Here is a 19,217-nt window from a genome sequence, read left to right on the forward strand (position 1 = left end):
CCTCTAGGATTTTGATGGATTCCTGTCTCACATCAAGGTCTTTCATCCATTTGGAGTTTATCTTTGTGTATGATGTGAGAGAGTGGTCAAGTTTCATTCTTTTGCATGTAGCTGTCCAATTTTCCCAGCACCATTTATTGAAGAGACTGTCTTTTTTCCACTGGATGTTTTTTCCTGCTTTGTCAAAGATTAGTTGCCCCTAAAGTCGAGGGTCCATTTCTGGGTTCTCTATTCTGTTCCATCGGTCTATGTATCGGTTTTTGTGCCGGTACCATGCTGTCCTGGTGATCACAGGTTTGTAGTACAGCTCGAAATCCGGCAACGTGATGCCCCCAGCTTTGTTTTTCCTTTTCAACAATTCTTGGCGATTCGTGGCCTTTTCTGGTTCCACACAAATTTAAGGGCTGTTTGTTCCAGTTCTTTGAAAAATGTCATTGGTATTTTGATTGGGATGGCATAGAAAGTGTAGATTGCTCTGGGTAGCATAGACATTTTAACTATGTTTATTCTTCCGATCCATAAGCATGGAATATTTTTCCATCTTTTTGTGTCTTCTTCAATGTCTTTCAAGAGTGATCTGTAGTTTCTGGAATATAGATCCTTTATGTCTCTGGTTAGGTTAATTCCGAGATAACATATGATTTTTGGTGCTATTGTACATGGAATCGATTCCCGAATTTCTCTTTCATCAGTCTCATTGTTTGGGTATAGAAATGCAACTGATTTCTGAGCATTGATTTTGTATCCCGCCACAGTACTGAATTGCTCTATAACTTCTAGTAGTTTGGGGGTGGATTCTTTTGGGTTTTCTCTATAAAGTATCATATCATCTGTGAAGACAGACAGTTTGTCTTCTTCTTTGCTGATTTGGATACTTTCTATCCCTTTTTGTTGTCCGATTGCTGTTGCAAGGACTTCTAGTACTATGTTGAATAATAGTGGCGAGAGTGGGCATCCTTGTCGTGTTCCTGATCTTAAGGGAAAGGCTTCCAGCTTTTCCCCGTTAAGAATGATATTTGCTGTAGGCTTTTCATAGATGGTTTTTATGAGATTGAGGAATGTACTCTCTATCCCTACACTCTGAAGGATTTTAATCAAAAAGGATGCTGTATTTTGTCAAATGCTTTTTCTGTATCAATTGAGAGGATCATATGGTTCTTGACTCCTTTCTTGTTGATATGATCTTTCACACTGATCGATTTGCGTATGTTGAACCACCCTTGCATCCCAGAGATGAATCCCACTTGGTCATGATGGATAATCCTTTTAATGTACTCTTGGATCCTATTAGCTATGATTTCGTTGAGAATATTGGTGTCCATATTCATCAGGGATATCGGTCTGTAATTCTTTTTGATGGGGTCTTTGCCTGGTTTGGGGATCAAGGTAATACTGGGCTCATAGAATGAGTTTGGTAGTTTTCCTTCTGTTTCTATTTTTTGAAACAGCTTCAGGAGAATAGGTATTATTTCTTCTTTGAATGTTTGGCAGAATTCCCTGGGGAATCTGTCTGGCCCTGGACTCTTGTTTTTGGGGAGGTTTTTGATCACTGCTTCAATCTCTTCATAATTAATTGGTCTGTTTAAATAATCAATTTCTTCCTGTTTCAGTCTTGGTAGTTTATAGGTTTCCAGGAAGGCATCCATTTCTTCCAGGTTGTTTAATTTATTGGCATAAAGCTGTTGATAAAAGTTTCTAATGATCCTTCCTATTTCATTGGTGTTGGTCGTTATCTCTCCCCTTTCATTCCTAATTTTATTAATTTGGGTCCTTTCTCTATTCTTTTGAATAAGTCTTGCCAGTAGCTTATCTACTTTATTTATTCTTTCAAAGAACCAGCTTCTATTTCTGTTGATCTGCTCGACTGTGCTCCTGGTTTCTAATTCACTGATCTCTGCTCTAATCTTGATCACGTGCCTTCTGGTGGGTGGGTTAGGCCTGTTCTTCTGTTCCAGCTCCAGCTTCTTGAGGTGAGAATATAAAAACTGCATTCTAGATTTTACTCTTCTTTTGAGTGAGGCTTGGATGGCTCTGTATTTTCCCCTTAGGACTGCCTTTGCAGTGTCCCATAGGTTTTGGACCAATGTGTTTTCATTTTCATTGGTTTCCAAAAATTGTTTGATCTTCCTTCTTAATTCCCTGGTTTACCCAATCATTCTTGAGCAGGATGGTTCTTAGTTTCCAAGTGTTTGAGTTTCTTCCAAATTTTTCCTTGTGATTGAGTTCCAGTTTCAAAGCATGTGGTCTGAGAATATGCAGGGAATAATCTCAGTCTGTTGCTTTTGGTTGAGACCTGTTTTGGGACCCAGTATATGGTCTATTCTGGAGAAAGTTCTATGTGCATTCGAAAAGAATGAGTATTCTGTTGTTCTGGGGTGTATTGTTCTATATATATCTATGAGGTCCATCTGGTCCAGTATGTCATTCAAAGCTCTTGTTTCTTTGTTGATTTTCTGCTTAGGTGATCTGTCTATTTCTGAGAGTGGAGTGTTGAGGTCCCCTACTACTAATGTATTTTCATCTATATGTCTCTCTCTCTTTTTTTAAGATTTTATTTATTTATTTGACAGAGAGAGACAGCCAGCGAGAGAGGGAACACAAGCAGGGGGAGTGGGAGAGGAAGAAGCAGGCTCCCAGCGGAGAAGCCCGACGTGGGGCTTGATCCCAGGACTCTGGGATCACACCCTGAGCTGAAGGCAAATGTTTAACGACTGAGCCACCCAGGCGCCCCTCATCTATATGTCTCTTTATTCTGGTTAAGAGTTGGCTTCTGTATCTAGCTGTTTCCCTGTTGGGGGCATAGATATTTATAATTGTCATATCCACTTGTTGGATACATCCTTTAAGAATAATATAGTGTCCTTTTGTATCTGTAACAACTATCTTTAGCTTAAAGTCCAATCTGTCTGATATGAGAATTGCTACCCCAGCTTTCTTTTGAGGTCCATTGGCATGAAAAATGGTTTTCCATCCCTTCACTTTCAGTCTAGATATATTTTTAGGTTCAAAATGAGTCTCTTACAGACAGAAAATGGATGGGTCATGTCTTTTTATCCAATCTGCAACCCTGTGGCATATTATGGGAGCATTTAGGCCATTCACATTGGAAGTGATTATTGAGAGATATAATTTTAATGATGTCATGTTACCTGTGAAGTCTTTGTTTCTATAGATTGTAAATTTCTTTTCTGTATCACTCTTGGGTCTTTTACTTTTATAGAACCCCCCTTAATATCTCATGTAGGGCTGGTTAGGTGGTTACGAATTCCTTCAGTTTCTGCCAATCCTGGAAGGTCCTTATCTCTCCATCAATTCTGAATGACAGCCTTGCTGGATAAAGGATCCTTGGCTGCATGTTCTTCTCAGTTAGAGCTTTGAAAATACCCTGCCAACCCTTCCTAGCCTGTGAGGTTTCTGTAGACAGGTCTGACATTATTCTGATATTTTTCCCTCTGTATGTAAGGATTTTCTTCCCCCTGGCCGCTTTCAAGACTGTATCCTTGGATCTAATATTTGCAAATTACACTATGATGTGACGTGGTGTAGGTCTGTTCTCATTGATCTTGGGAGGGGTCCTCTCTGCCTCTTGGACTCGAATGTTTGTTTCCTTTGCCAGATTAGGGAAGTTCTTAGCTACAATTTGTTCAAATATATCTTCTAGACCTCTCTCTTTCTCTACCCCCTTGGGGATGCTGATGATTCTGACATTGGAACATTTCATTGAGTCAGTAATCTCCCATAATCTACATTCTTGAGATTGGATTTTTTTGAGCAAAGTTTCTGTTTTAACTTTCTCTTCCACCATCCCATCCTCCAATTCACTAATTTCTCCTTCTGCCTCATTTACCCTGGCCGTCAGAGCATCTAGTTTAGATTGCATTTGATTCATAGCATTTTAAATTTCTGCCAGATTCGCTCTCATTTCTGCCCTTAGAGATTCTATATTCTCGTTAATATTTTTTTCAAGCCTACATATCATCCTGACCATTGTTACTCTGCACTCCATTTCTGACAATTTGGTTATATCCATATCCATCAGTTCTATGGCAGAGGCCACAGACTCATTATCTTTTCTTTGCTGGGGGGATTTCTCCTCCTCGTCATTCTGATGAGGAGAGGTTGCGGGGCTGCCCAGAGCCCAAATTATTGACCAGGACCCAGGCAGTGTGCACTTGTTTTATAGGGACCTTAGGGATGTGGGCTTCTTGATTTTTCAGCCTCCCTTCTGGGGGGAGGGGCCTGCCGCGCTGATACTCAGGCAACCCTTTTTGGGTAGAGTCGCTCTGTCCCCTGCAAGGGGGGATGGGGATGGGCACAATGTGAGCTGTTATTTCCGGGCTTTTTCTCTGGCGGCTTTTGCTGGCGGTTTTCTGTGCCTCTTCTGAGAGTCAGAGCAGCAGTGGCCGTATCCTAGCCTCTGTCTCAGAACAGAGACATCTCAGTCCGCTCTCCACTGAGCTCTCTTGGCCAGTTTAACTCTGTTTCTGTCAGTGCTGCTAAAAACCCTGCAGCATCCCGGGTTGTGCACTCCACAGCTGCTGTCCCAGCCCTCACTTCCAGGTCTGGCACGTCTCTGTCCTTTGTGCTTCTAACACCACCAGCCGTCCCCGGTTCCCGCGCATGCTCCCAAACTCCCTGTTTTAGTGTGGTTCGCGTGTGCTCCGGAGCACCGGTTTTCAGTCTGGTCACACACACGCTCCCAAGCTCCTGGTATCAGTCCAGTTCCAGTGAGCACTCCGGAGGTCCAGTTTTCGTTTTGGACGTGCGCGTGCTCCCCAACTCCTGGTTTTAGTGCGGTTCCAGTGAGTGCTCCAGAGCTCTGGTTTTCAGTCTGGTGGCACACATATTCCCGGGCTCACAGTCTCAGTCTGCTATCTTGTGAGTGCACACCGCTCCCGTGAGTCCGGCTGCTCCACAGTGCAAGTGGCTACTGCTTCCCGGCACCCGAGCACATCGGCTCCCTCCCCCTTCTGTTTATCTTTCGATATCTGTGTGCGGATTCACGGCTCCCTGCTTCGTACCTCAGTATTCCGCGCTGGAGATGTTCATTTGTAGAGATCCAGATGTATCTTCCTGCATCTCAGGCTGATTCCGTGGATTTTCAGGATGGTCTGGTAGATATCAAGCTCGACTCAGGGGACCAGCTGAGAAAGGGGTCACCTACTCCTCCGCCACCTTTTCTCCTCCTTGCAGAAAGTGGTCGCTTTTCTGTTCATAGAGTTTCTGCTACTCTTTTCTTTGTTCTCCAGTTGCATTCATTGATATTCAGAATGGTTTGGTAGCTCTCTAGCTGAATTCCCGGGACCAGATGAACTTTAGGTTTCCTGCTCCTCCGCCATCTTGGAACCCTAATCTGGATTTACTCTTTATTTTTGTTTTATTTGTAGTCTACCATACTACATTCGTCAATGAAATTCGTGCATTTTACTCCTCTAATGTTATCAGTATAGTGCCACAGCTTTACTGCTCAATATGCCTTTTTTTTCCTTTGCTTGTGATTATACAGTTAATCTACTGCATTTCTTCTCTTAAATATTTACATAATAGCCAGTCACACATGCTAGGTCTCATCTGTACACAAACATTGAACCATCAGTCTGCGGCCTGAGAAAAGAATGCATGCTCTGCCTGTTGAGGGTTTATTGATATCACCCACCCAAGGCTTTTCTCACTTAGATTTTTAATCTTTGAAGAAAAGTTGATTTTGCTGGATGTGTATTGAGCACCCCAGTTTCAGTGTTGATTTCCAGCCAGTTGTTCCCCGACCTATCCACTGTTGATTGATTACTTATGGAACACTGGATCCAGGGTCTTCGAGTGTGTCCCGCAAGAGTCAGGTGGCTGGTATCTCTCTTAGCAAAGGAGTTGCTTGAGTCATGTGGGAAATCCTCTATTCTGATTGGGAAAGTGTAAGATGGGGAGGAAGGCATAGAGGGTATACAAACCACAATAAACCTCCATCCTTTGTCAGATCCAGAATCTAGACCAGTTCCCAGGATGAACAGCAGCACCAGCCCTAAAAAGGACTCAGAGATGGCTACGGTAAACACTATGGGCATTTTCCGTTGTGTCCGTTTCTGGATGTTATTCCTGTGTGAACAGCACCTGGTCCTGGCCTTGTGGCTGTTGGGTGTGTCCTGTGATCTGTCTGAGGTTTTGCTCCCCTTTGAGAATGCCAAGTGTTCATGCAGGAGCTTACGGGCATCTCTGTTTCCAGATCATCACCTTAGACAGGGACTCCTGAAGCCCCAGGCCCTTAGAGTTGAAGGACAGGAGAGCATTCCCCTCTTCTATGTGTCGGTGTGTGTGTGTATGTGTGTGTGTGTGTGTGTGTGTGTGTGTGTGTGTGTGTGTAAATAACTCAAGGAGGGTGACACCTCACTCCACACTGAAGTTGGCCAGTCTGGCTGACTCCTTGCAGTTTGCTTTCCCGTGGGAGTGGTAGCATTGTTGGTTCGGGACAGGAGACTAACCTGGGAGAGTGTCTGCACTAATCCTCACTGGAAAATGGGAAAAGCCATCCCTGCCTCACACTTTGTGCCCCGTGCTCTGGGCAGTTCTGATGCTGGTAGAGAAGGTGAGTTGTGACCTCATGTGCATTCCATATGTGTGAGTAAAGATGCAACCCAGAATCCCTCCAGTTGTGCCCTGGGTGAGAGGACGGATAGCTCTGCCAGGCGCCCGGTGTGTAGTAGAAAACACCCCTGGAGCAGCAGCCACGAAGAGGGAATCCCGGTGACTCCCTGCAGGGCCCACACCTCACACACGTTTCAGTTGTGCTCCTGTGAGCGGATTCTGATGTGGTTTGGTGGCTGTGAGGCTAATAGCGTCTCTCCTGATCCATCCTGAGAGTGTCACACCAGCTCCTTAGACACGCTGGTTCACATCTGGGGATGTCGACTCGGCCGCTCAGTGGTTCTCGGCACCAGGGATGATGCATTTGCTCTGTGCCTGAGCCAAGGAGCATCTGAATGTCAGTGACGCAGACCCACGGAGCTGGGTCTCACTAACTCACCGGGATGGTGCTCTTCTCAGAAAGCACTTTTCCAAGTCCGCTGCAGGACTCCAGACATTTCTGTCTCCTCAGTGGAGTCTGAGGCCATGACAGCACTTGTGGAGAGTAGAAGACCCCTTTGTCAGGGAGAGAAGCATGGCAGGGTCAGGTGGGGGCTGGTAGGCTGCCAGTTGACCCTCGAATGACTGTGCTTCCATTGTGGATACTGGGCTTCCCATTGCCTCTCATTTTGTCTGTTCTCAATGTACAGAAGAAGATGCTGTGGTTGTCATGGCAGGTGAAGTGTGGTCCTGAACATAGATGCCGGCCCATCTGGCATAGACATTTTTATTAGTTTAGTATTAACTCTGTCAATACTTTGGGGCAGACTCCTTGCCTCTCTAGATTTGCAGGCATATATTACATGTGGTAACAGTAGTTTATCCCCACGGCATCTGTTCACTACAGGCTGTAGGTGGGACGCAGGAGACGGGTAACCTCTGGCACTGATGTTACTGTCTTGGAACTTGGTGGTGGGGAAGGTTTCAGGGAATGACACCTGTTTCTTTGGTTTTCAGCTTTCATTAGTGTTGCTACCTTTCTCTCTCATGTCAGCCTATGGTTTATTTTTTGTGTGTAGGTCTATATGGATGCACCGGGGCTTCATCATTTCCCAGGACCTCCCTGTGGGCCTTACCCCAAGGACCCTACCTTATTACCGTTCCTGTACTATGGGCCACATTCACCGCCTCCACCCTGCTGGCCTCATGGACCTCACCAACCACCTCCACTGCCCACATTTGGTAAGGTGATCTGAACAGTAGGACTTGGCCTGCAAAGCATATCCATCTTTCTCCACGAGGAAACTTTGGAGAAGATGTAGAGGTGGGGCCCTAGGGCTTTGCGTTGCAAGGGTTCACCTGGCTAAAGACATACCAAGATTCATTAGTTTCTACACTGTTACTACACCGTGGGGCATGTCATTTTCTCATTTTGATCTGGGTAGCAGGTGTTTCTTGTAGAGAGAGACAGACATTTTACAGAAAGTCAGACATAACATTCTTCAGCCAGACCATTTCCAGCGACTACATTTTGGGCTGTTGAGGATTGAGGCACACCGCTCACTTCATTTGTAGCCGGTTTTCCCAGAGCAGCCTACTGCTATTTCCTTAGCTATGAAAACACCTGAAGCAAGGTGGGGGGACAGTGGTCCCTTCCTCGAGGGGGAGGGGCAGGTGTCCCCCTTGTCGTCAGGGGTCACCAGAGACATGTGGGAATGCTCTGTGTCTGAGAAGGGACCCAAAAGTGGGAGAGGGTGGGACATGGTGGGGGTAAGTTTGGAGGGTTGGTTGAATTCCGCACAGTCAATGCCGGTCTGAATCCACTTCCATGCGTTCTAGGGCTTTGGTCTGATGCTGAAGCTGGTGGGGCTCCCATGAGGAACAATGGCACCAAGCCCAATAGAGACCCGGGGATGGGCAAGGTAATTACTGTGGCCTTTTCCAGTTGTTCCAGAAACTTTTCCCTTTCTGAGCAGCACCCTGTCCTGGCCTTGTGTCTGTTGGGTGGATCCTCTAGTTTGTCTGTGGCGTTGTTCACCTCTCAAAATACAGGCAGTTCACGCAGGGACTGACAGGCTTCTCCGTTACAGATCATCACCTTCAGGGGCCCCTCCTGAAGCCACAGGTGGTTAGAGGTGAAGAATGGCAGGGTGCTCACCGTGTGTGCATGTGTGTGTATGTGTGTGTGCATGTGCATGTGTGTGCATGTGCATGTGTGTGCACACGTGTGTGTGTGCTCCCCTGCCCGCCTACAATGCATGTGGGGGGAAATAACTCAAGGAGGATGACGCCTCACTACACACTGAAGTCTCTGGCCAGCCTGACTCCCATTAGGGTACGTTCAGGTGCGATTGGTGTTGTGTTCATGTTAGGGTTAGATGACTAACCTGTGACAAGGTCTGTGGTCATCCTCACGACTGGAAACTAGGGGAAACTCTCTCTCCATTTTATATTCTCTGCTTTGCCATTTGGAATGTTCTTAGATTGGGCAAGTTTCATAAGTCATCCCTGTTTTACTTCTGCTGGTAAACATGCTGTACAGAATCCCTCTTCTTGGGGGGTTGGAAAAAGATGGCGAAGGAATAGGGGACCTTTTTTCAGCTGGTCTCCTGAATTGAGCTGGACATCTACCAGATCATCCTGAACACCCATGAAATCAGCCCGAGACATAGGAAGATACATCTGGATCTTTACAAACGAACATCTCCAGCACTGAGTATTGAGGTACGAAGCGGGGAGCCATGAATCTGTGCACAGATATCGGAAGATAAATGGAAGGGGGAGGGAGCCACTCCACTCGGGCACCGGGAATTAGTAGCCACCTGCACTGGTGAGCAGGCTGGACTCGTGGACTGGCACCCACAGGAAAGCAGACTGAGACCGTGAGCCTGGGAACGCGTGCACGACCAGACTGAAAACCAGAGCTCCAGAGTGCATACTCGAACTCAATGAAACCAGGAGCTTGAACTCGATGAAACCGGGAGCTCGGGAGCGCATGCACACAACCAGACTGAAAACTGGCGCTCTGGAGTGCACGAGAACCACACTGAAACAGGAAACTCGGGAGTGCGCTTGGGAACAGGGGTGGTGGCTGGCAGTGTTAAAAGCACAAAGGACAGAGATGGGTCAGCCCTGGAACCGAGGGCTGGGAGAGTGGCTGTGGGGCGCACAACCTGGGATGCTGCGGGGGTTTTTAGCAGCACCGACAGAAACAGAATTAAAGTGGCCAGGAGAGCTCAGTGGAGGGCAGACTGTGATCTCTCTGTTCTGAGACAGAGGCTAGGATACGGCCACTGCTGCTCTGACTCTCAGAAGAGGCACAGAAAACCACCAGGGAAAGCCACCAGAAAATAAAAGCCCAGAAATACCGGTTCACATTGTGCCCATCTCCATCCCCCCTCACAGGGGACAGAGTGACTCTACCCAAAAAGGGTTGCCTGAATATCAGTGCGGCAGGCTCCTCCCCCCTGAAGGCAGGCTGAAAACTCAAGAAGCCCACATCCCTAAGGTCCCTATAAAACAAGTGCACACTGTCTGGGTCCTGGTCAATAATTTGGGTTCTGTACATCCCTGCAACCTTTCCTCATCAGAATGACGAGGAAGAGAAATCCCCCCAGCAAAGAAAAGATAATGAGTCTGTGGCCTCTGCCATAGAACTGATGGATATGGATATAACCAAATTGTCAGAAATGGAGTGCAGAGTAACAATGGTCAAGATGATGTGTAGGCTTGAAAAAAAATTAACGAAAATATTAACAAGAAATATAGAATCTCTAAGGGTGGAAATGAGAGCGAATCTGGCAGAAATTAAAAATGCTATGAATCAAATGCAGTCTAAACTAGATGCTCTGACGGCCAGGGTAAATGAGGCAGAAGAACGAATTAGTGAATTAGAAGATGGGATGGTGGAAGAGAAGGAAAAAATGGAAACTTGGCTCAAAAAAAATCCAATCTCAAGAATGTAAGTTACAGATTACTGACTTGATGAAATGTTCCAATGTCAGAATCATCAGCATCCCTGCGGGGGTGAAGAAAGAGAGAGGTCTAGAAGAGATATTTGAACAGATTGTAGCTGAAAACTTCCCTAATCTGGCAAAGGAAACAAACATTCGAGTCCAAGAGGCAGAGAGGACCCCTCCCAAGATCAATGAGAACAGAGCTACACCACGTCACATCATAGTGTAATTTGCAAATATTAGATTCAAGGATACAGTCTTGAAAGCGGCCAGGGAGAAGAAAATCCTTACGTACAGAGGGAGGATCATCAGAATAATGTCAGACCTGTCTACTGAAACCTGGCAGGCCATTAAAGGTTGGCAAGGTATTTCAGAGCTCTAACTGAGAAGAACATGCAGCCAAGGACCCTTTATCCAGCAAGGCTGTCATTCAGAATTGATGGAGAGAAAAAGACCTTCCAAGACTGGCAGAAACTGAAAGAATATGTGACCACCAAGCCAGCCCTACAAGAAATATTCAGGGAGGTTCTATAAAAGAAAAAAAAACCCCAAGAGTGATACAGGAAAGAAATTTACAATCTATCGATACAAAGATTTCACAGACAACATGACATCATTAAAATCATATCTCTCAGTAGTCACTCTCAATGTGAACGGCCTAAATGCTCCCATAAAATGCCACAGGGTTACAGATTGGATGGAAAGACATGACCCATCTGTTTGCTGTCTGCAGGAGACTCATTTTGAACCTAGAGATACATCCAGACTGAAAGTGAAGGGATGGAAAACCATTTTTCATGCCAGTGGACCTCAGAGGAAAGCTGGAGTGGCAATTCTCTTATCAGACGGATTGGATTTTAAACTAAGGACTGTAGTTGGAGATGCAGAGGGACACTGTATTATTCTTGAAGGATGTATCCAACAAGTGGATATGACGACTGTGGGTGTCTATGCCCCCAACAGGGGAGCAGCTAGATACACAAGCCAACTCTTAACCAGAATAAAGAGACATATAGATAATAATACGTTAATACTAGGGGACCTCAACACTCTGCCCTCAGCAATAGAGAGATCACCTAAGCAGAAAATCAACAAAGAAACAAGAGCTTTGAATGATATACTGGACTTCATAGATAAATACAGAACACTACACCCCAGAACAACAGAATACTCATTCTTTTCGAATGCACATAGAACTTTCTCCAGAATAGACCATATACTGGGTCCCAAAACAGGTCTCAACCAAAAGCAACAGACTGAGATTATTCCCTGCATATTCTCAGACCACATGCTTTGAAACTGGAACTCAATCACAAGGAAAAATTTGGAAGAAACTCAAACACTTGGAAACTAAGAACCATCCTGCTCAAGAATGATTGGGTAAACCAGGGAATTAAGAAGGAAGATTAAACAATTTTTGGAAACCAATGAAAATGAAAACACATTGGTCCAAAACCTATGGGACACTGCAAAGGCAGTCCTAAGGGGAAAATACAGAGCCATCCAAGCCTCACTCAAAAGAAGAGTAAAATCTAGAATGCAGTTTTTATATTCTCACCTCAAGAAGCTGGAGCTGGAACAGAAGAACAGGCCTAACCCACCCACCAGAAGGCACGTGATCAAGATTAGAGCAGAGATCAGTGAATTAGAAACCAGGAGCACAGTCGAGCAGATCAACAGAAATAGAAGCTGGTTCTTTGAAAGAATAAATAAAGTAGATAAGCTACTGGCAAGACTTATTCAAAAGAATAGAGAAAGGACCCAAATTAATAAAATTAGGAATGAAAGGGGAGAGATAACGACCAACACCAATGAAATAGGAAGGATCATTAGAAACTTTTATCAACAGCTTTATGCCAATAAATTAAACAACCTGGAAGAAATGGATGCCTTCCTGGAAACCTATAAACTACCAAGACTGAAACAGGAAGAAATTGATTATTTAAACAGACCAATTAATTATGAAGACATTGAAGCAGTGATCAAAAACCTCCCCAAAAACAAGAGTCCAGGGCCAGACAGATTCCCCAGGGAATTCTGCCAAACATTCAAAGAAGAAATAATACCTATTCTCCTGAAGCTGTTTCAAAAAATAGAAACAGAAGGAAAACTACCAAACTCATTCTATGAGCCCAGTATTACCTTGATCCCCAAACCAGGCAAAGACCCCATCAAAAAGAATTACAGACCGATATCCCTAATGAATATGGACGCCAAAATTCTCAACAAGATTGTAGCTAATAGGATCCAAGAGTACATTAAAAGGATTATCCATCATGACCAAGTGGGATTAATCCCAGGGATGCAAGGGTGGTTCAACATTCTCAAATCGATCAGTGTGATAGATCATATCAACAAGAAAAGAATCAAGAACCATATGATCCTCTCAATTGATGCAGAAAAAGCTTTTGACAAAATACAGCATCCTTTCCTGATTAAAACCCTTCAGAGTGTAGGGATAGAGGGTACATACCTCAATTTCATAAAAACCATCTATGGAAAGCCTACAGCGAATATCATTCTCAGTGGGGAAAAGCTGGAAGCCTTTCCCTTAAGATCAGGAACATGACAAGGATGCCCACTCTCGCCATTATTATTCAGCATAGTACTAGAAGTCGTTGCAACAGCAATCAGACAACAAAAAAGGATAAAAGGTATTCAAATCGGGAAAGAAGTCAAACTGCCTCTTTTCGCAGATGACATAATACTCTATATGGAAACCCAAAAGACTCCACCCCCAAACTACTAGAACTTATAGAGCAATTCAATAATGTGGCAGGATACAAAATCAATGCTCAGAAATCAGTTGCATTTCTATACATGAACAATGAGACTGAAGAAAGAGAAATTAGGGAATCCATTCCATTTACAATAGCACCAAAAATCATATGTTATCTTGGAATTAACTTAACCAGAGACGTAAAGGAACTATATTCTAGAAATTACAGATCAGTCTTGAAAGTCATTGAAGAAGACACAAAAAAATGGAAAAATATTCCATGCTCATGGATCGGAAGAATAAACATAGTTAAAATGTCTATGCTACCCAGAGCAATCTACACTTTCAATGCCACCCCGATCAAAATACCAATGACATTTTTTAAAGAACTGGAACAAACAGCCCTTAAATTTGTGTGGAACCAGAAAAGGCCCTGAATAGCCAAGGAATTGTTGAAAAAGAAAATCAAAGCTGGGGGAATCATGTTGCCGGATTTCAAGCTATACTACAAAGCTGTGATCACAAGGACAGCATGGTACTGGCACAAAAACAGACACATAGACCAATGGATTAGAATAGAGAACCCAGAAATGGACCCTTGGCTCTTTGGGCAACTAATTTTTGACAAAGCAGGAAAAAACATCCAGTGGAAAAAAGACAGTCTCTTCAATAAATGGTGCTGGGAAAATTGGACGGCTATATACAAAAGAATGAAACTCCACCACTCTCTCACACCATACACAAAGATAAACTCCAAATGGATGAAAGACCTTGATTTGAGACACAAATCCATCAAAATCCTAGAGGAGTGCATAGGCAGCAACCTCTTTGACATCAGACACAGCAACTTTTTTCATGACACATCTCCAAAGGCAAGAGAAACAAAAGAAAAAATGAACTCGTGGGACTTCTTCAAGATAAAAAGCTTCTGCACAGCCAAGGAAACAGTCAGAAAAACTAAGAGGCAGCCCACGGAGTGGAAGAAGATATTTGCAAATGACACTACAGATAAAAGACTGGTATCCAAGATCTACAAAGAACTTCTCAAACTCAATACATGAGAAACAAATAATCAAATCAAAAAATGGTCAGAAGATATTAACAGATGCTTTTCCAATGAAGACATACAAAAGGCTACCAGACACATGAAAAAATGTTCAAAATCATTAGCCTTCAGGGAAATTCAAACCAAACCACACTGAGATACCACCTTACGCCAGTTAGAATGGCAAAAATTGACAAGACAAGAAACAGCAAATGTTGGAGAGGATGTGGAGAAAGGGGAACCTTCTTACACACTTGGTGGGAATGCAGGTTGGTACAGCCACTTTGGAAAACAGTGTGGAGGTCCCTTAAAAAGTTAAAAATTGAGCTACCCTATGATCCAGCAATTGCACTACCCCAAAGATACAGACGTAGTAAAGAGAAGGGCCATATGCACCACAATGTTTATAGCAGCATTGTCCACAATAGCTAAATCATGGAAGGAGCCGAGATGCCCTTCAACAGATGACTGGATTAAGATATGGTCCATATATACAATGGAATATTACTTAGGTATCAGAAACAATGATTACCCAACATTTACAACAACATGGACAGGACTGGAGGAGATTATGCTAAGTGAAATAAGTCAAGCAGAGAAAGACAATTATCATATGGTTTCACTCATTTATGGAACATAAGAAATAGCGGGGAGATCGGTAGGAGAAGGAAGGAACGAATGAAGCGGGAGGTAAACAGAAGGGGGAATGAACCATGAGAGATGATAGACTCTGGAAAACAAACTGAGGGCTTCAGAGGGGAGGGAGGTGAGGGATTGGGATAGGCTGACCTGGGTATTGAGGAGGGCACATGTTGCATGGAGCACTGGGTGTTATACGCAAACAATAAGTCATGGAACACTGCATCAAAAACTAAGGATGTAGTATATGGTGACTAACAAAACATAATAAAAAATTATTTAAAAAAAAAGAATCCCTCTACTTATACCCTTCTACAACTATTTTGAATAATCAAACCTGTCGGTGTCCTGTTGCAAATGCACTCTGACACACGTTCTGAAGGGGGTATGTTATGACCACTGCCCCACAAGCCCTTCAGTTGGGCTTCTAGGAGCAGGTCGTTTGGTCCTAAGTCACAGTGAGAGCAGGATTCTTCTCTCATCACATGTTCTGGAGTTTTCCATTGGAAAGCGTATACATTTTTGTGAATTCTCTTATTTATACTTCCCATCTTAATTTCCTGTTGAACAAAATTACCCTGGAACTCAGTGTGCTGAAATGTCTGAGTTATTGTGTGTTAAGATAAGCACAGCTGCTGAGTGTATATAAAGGTTATTGGTATCATGTGTCTTTTAGAAAACACTTTTCCAATTCCCCTGTCAGATCACAGGCCCCTAATTCCTCAAGCGTCTTTGTGGCCATGGACAGAAACTGCAGAGAGCAAAAGACGCCTTTGTCAGGAAGTGAGGCAGCGTGGGGACAGTCACGGGCTTGTAGGCAAAGGATTCACCTCGAGTGGCTCGGATTCCTGAGAAGAAAGGGCAGTTTCATCACATTCTCTCTCTTGTTAACAAACCAAAATATTCTGTGTGGTTGAGGAGGAAAGATGAAGTGTTGTCCAGGATCCCGATGCCTCCGTGTCTGGAGTGTCCTGCCTTCACTAGTTTGCCATGCTCCTTTTTCATCTTTGAAGATGCTACTTCTTGCTAGTGACCATTGGCAGACATGGTTAGTGATGTTTGGTGACAGTAGGTTATTCCTGTAATACCCATTCCCCTCTCCCCCCTTGTTATAGTTGGCAGCAGTGGGGAGGGGTCAAGTTCTCTAGCACGGATGCGGCTCTGCTGGAACGTGGTATTGGAGAAGGAGGCAGATGCTGAGAGCTCTTTCTTTGGGTTTCATCTCTTGGTGTTACAACTTCTGTCTGTCTCACCAAACTATTTTCCTGTCTGTCTGCAGGTGGGTCCAGATGTGAGAGGGTTTCCTCGGCCCACCTGCATGCCCTGCCCTATGGACCAAACTTTACCAGGCTTCATTGGCTGTGGGCCACCTCAGCCTCCTCCACCTTGGTCGACATGCGGGCCTCCCCTGCCCCTCGTTCCGCCACCATGTGGTAAGATGATCTGGATTGCATGATGTGAGTTGTAGCGCGTATTCATCGTGTGACTACATGTGTCGGTGGAGAAGATGTAGAGGAGGTACCACGAGGCTTTGCAATGCAAGGATCAACCTGAGTGAGGACACAGGAACATTCCTCAACTTTCTGTGGACATCCATTTCGTGGACTGTCTCGTTTCACCATACAGAACTGGGCAGCAGGGGTCTGCCATTGAGAAGAAGTGTGACATTGTGCAATAGACAGACATAAAAGCATTGCCCAGGTGCACTGCACAGACATGATGTTTTGGGCTCTGGGCTTAATGGAGCACAGTCTTCACATCACTTGCACGTGTGGAGGCCCCAGTTGTCCAGCGTTATTGATTAGTTATGAAATCATCTCTACTGTGCGGAGTGGTCATATCCCCAAGAGTGAGGGACTGGTTTCTCCTTTGTCCACAGAGGTCAGCGGAGACCTGTGAGAAACGCTCTGCATCTGGAAGGGACCTGAGAGTGGGAGAGTGGAACAGGCTGGGGCAGGTGTAGAGGCTTGGCTTGAATCCTGTGTGGTCAACACCCATCTGAATCCACCTCTGTCTCTTCTAGGGCTTTGGTCCCATTCAGACGCCTGTGGCGCTCAAGGGGACAACAGCGGCATGCCGCCCAAGGAGGTAAATACAGTGGCTGTTTCCAGTTGTAACCATTTCTGGAATCCTGTTCCTGTCTGGGCAGCACCGTGTGTGGCCTTGTATCCGTTAGGTATATCTTGGGATCTGTGTGGTGCCATTTACCATTTAAAATGCCAAGTCTTCATGCCGGAGCCTACAGGCTTCTGTGTTTCCAGATCATCACCTTAGGGATGTGTGGATGGAACAAATGCAGAGTTTGTGCTGATGTCTTGACATTGCAAGGGAAACCCAGCTGGGGACACTGTAACATCCTGAAGTTCTCACGTCATACATGCATTGTGCTTAACTATTTCCATATATTGAGCAGTGGGTTAGGTGCCATTGGTGTGAAGGAAGTGTCTCTATTGCACAATGGCAGACATGTGTTTCTTACTGTTGTGCATGTCCAGAGTCCACATTTGTTGTTCCTGGAGGGATGAAACACCTCTCACTTCATGTGCAGTGTGTTGAGTTTGAGCTGACATTTCATTAGTTACATAAACCACTGAGGAAGGTCTCTGGTCCCTTGATTCATCATTAGGGTTGGGGTCTGCCCCTTCCTCTGCAGCCTGTGGATACTTGGGGGAAGCCCTCTTGTCGGCTCAGGGAGGTGAGAATGAGAGACAGTGGCAGATGCTGGAGGCAGGTGTGGAGGTTTTGTGGGAATGTGGCTCAGTCACTTCCTATGGGCTCGTCCTCTGTCTTTTCTGTGGCATGGGTCAGAGACAGACGCTGGTGCGTCCCCCATAAGGAATAGCAGTCCTTCATGCAGGCGTCTCATGTCATGGGGGAGTGAATGTTGCTGAGGAGGTGATCACTTTCTCCAAGTTGCTCAGGAGATCCATTTGATGGACTTCATCTTTCACTCCTACTGAGGTGGTTGGCAGGTCCCTTTGCGGTGAAGGAGAGCCTCTCTTCTCCGAGAGCTCAGCACAGCAGGTGTGCGCAGGGACGCTGTACAGAGACCATATCCTGCACTCTGGAAGGGATGAGGTCTAGTCTTAACATTAGGAATTTAGGGTGTCTAAGAGAAGGGAGGGACACGTTCATTAAACCACACAGACGTTGTGTTCCGTATAAGGGAAGCACCAGCGATGTATCTGAAGGACAAGAGAGGGAGCCGTGGGTCACACAGAAACAGGAGACTGTGGATGAGAAGCAGGATGGAGGTGCTCAGGGGAGTGGATGGTCTCTCTCAGGTAGAGCGGAGGCCATTCCTGGCAGGCCAGCAGCTTAAGCAGTGAGTGTGAAGGCAGAGTGAGGTCCACACCGAGTTGCTGCGTGTGTCTGTCACACAGTGTGAATAATGCAGTTATTTGCATGAAAATGTCATTGTTGGCATAAAGCTGTTCATTCATAATCTATAAAAATATTGTTTCCCTAAATTTCTGAAGGTTCTGAACTGTGTGAAAGAATGCCGTGGAGATGTGGGAAATTTAACTTGGTTCTTTGGGGATTCTTGTCTGCCTCAGTTTGTGTGCCCCCGTGTGAGAAAGTGAAGACAGGACTGAGATCAGAGAGCTGCTGCCTTGGCTTCAGCCTGAGTGAGGCTCTTAGTGGGGAATTCGGGGTTGACCAGGAGCCGCCCTAGCTCGAGCCCTGTCACCACCCTCTGCATCTGAGTCCCCTCCCCGCCTGCATCTCCCAGAACTTCTGCCACAGTATCCTGCGGATTTGCCTGTGTTGCTGATGTCTCAGCCCGAATGCCAGCTCTCCGTGGGGCCTACTCAGAGCCTCAGCTTTGTTTTCTTTGTTTTTTTTTTAATGATTTTTTATTATATTATGTTAGTCACCATACAGTACATCCCCGGTTTCCGATATAAAGTTCAATGATTCATTAGTTGCGTATAATATTCAGTGCACCATGCTATACGTGCCCTCCTTACTACCCATCACCGGTCTATCCCATTCCCCCACCCCCCTCCCCTCTGAAGCCCTCAGTCTGTTTCTCATAGTCCATAGTCTCTCATGTTTCATTCCCCCTTCTGATTACCCCCCCTTTCTTTATCCCTTTCTTCCCCTACCGATCATCCTATTTCTTATGTTCCATAGATGAGAGAAATCATATGATATATGTCTTTCTCTGCTTGACTTATTTCACTTAGCATTATCTGCTCCAGTGCCGTCCATGTTGCAGCAAATGTTGAGAAATCATTCTTTCTGATAGCGGAGTAATATTCCATTGTATATATGGACCACATCTTTTTAATCCAGTCAT

At 45.0% G+C, this 19,217-nt stretch overlaps 1 protein-coding gene across 1 annotated transcript in view; it reads left to right on the forward strand.

Annotated features, from left to right (window-relative positions):
• LOC123793862 (transport and Golgi organization protein 1 homolog) overlaps positions 1-18,844 on the forward strand; it is an 86,836-nt gene extending 67,992 nt beyond the window's left edge. The window contains exons 11-15 of the mRNA XM_045799884.2: positions 5,972-6,042; positions 7,635-7,797; positions 8,395-8,477; positions 16,194-16,347; positions 16,938-18,844. Of these exons, the coding sequence (XP_045655840.2) occupies positions 5,972-6,042; positions 7,635-7,797; positions 8,395-8,477; positions 16,194-16,347; positions 16,938-17,188 (722 nt within the window). The 3' untranslated portion in view covers positions 17,189-18,844. The remainder of the gene's footprint in view (positions 1-5,971; positions 6,043-7,634; positions 7,798-8,394; positions 8,478-16,193; positions 16,348-16,937) is intronic.
• The last annotated feature ends 373 nt before the right edge of the window (positions 18,845-19,217 follow it).

This window comes from Ursus americanus, chromosome 2 (genome assembly GCF_024610735.1).
Source record: "Ursus americanus isolate L20-20 chromosome 2, mUrsAme1.1.p, whole genome shotgun sequence".
Lineage (NCBI taxonomy): Eukaryota > Metazoa > Chordata > Mammalia > Carnivora > Ursidae > Ursus > Ursus americanus.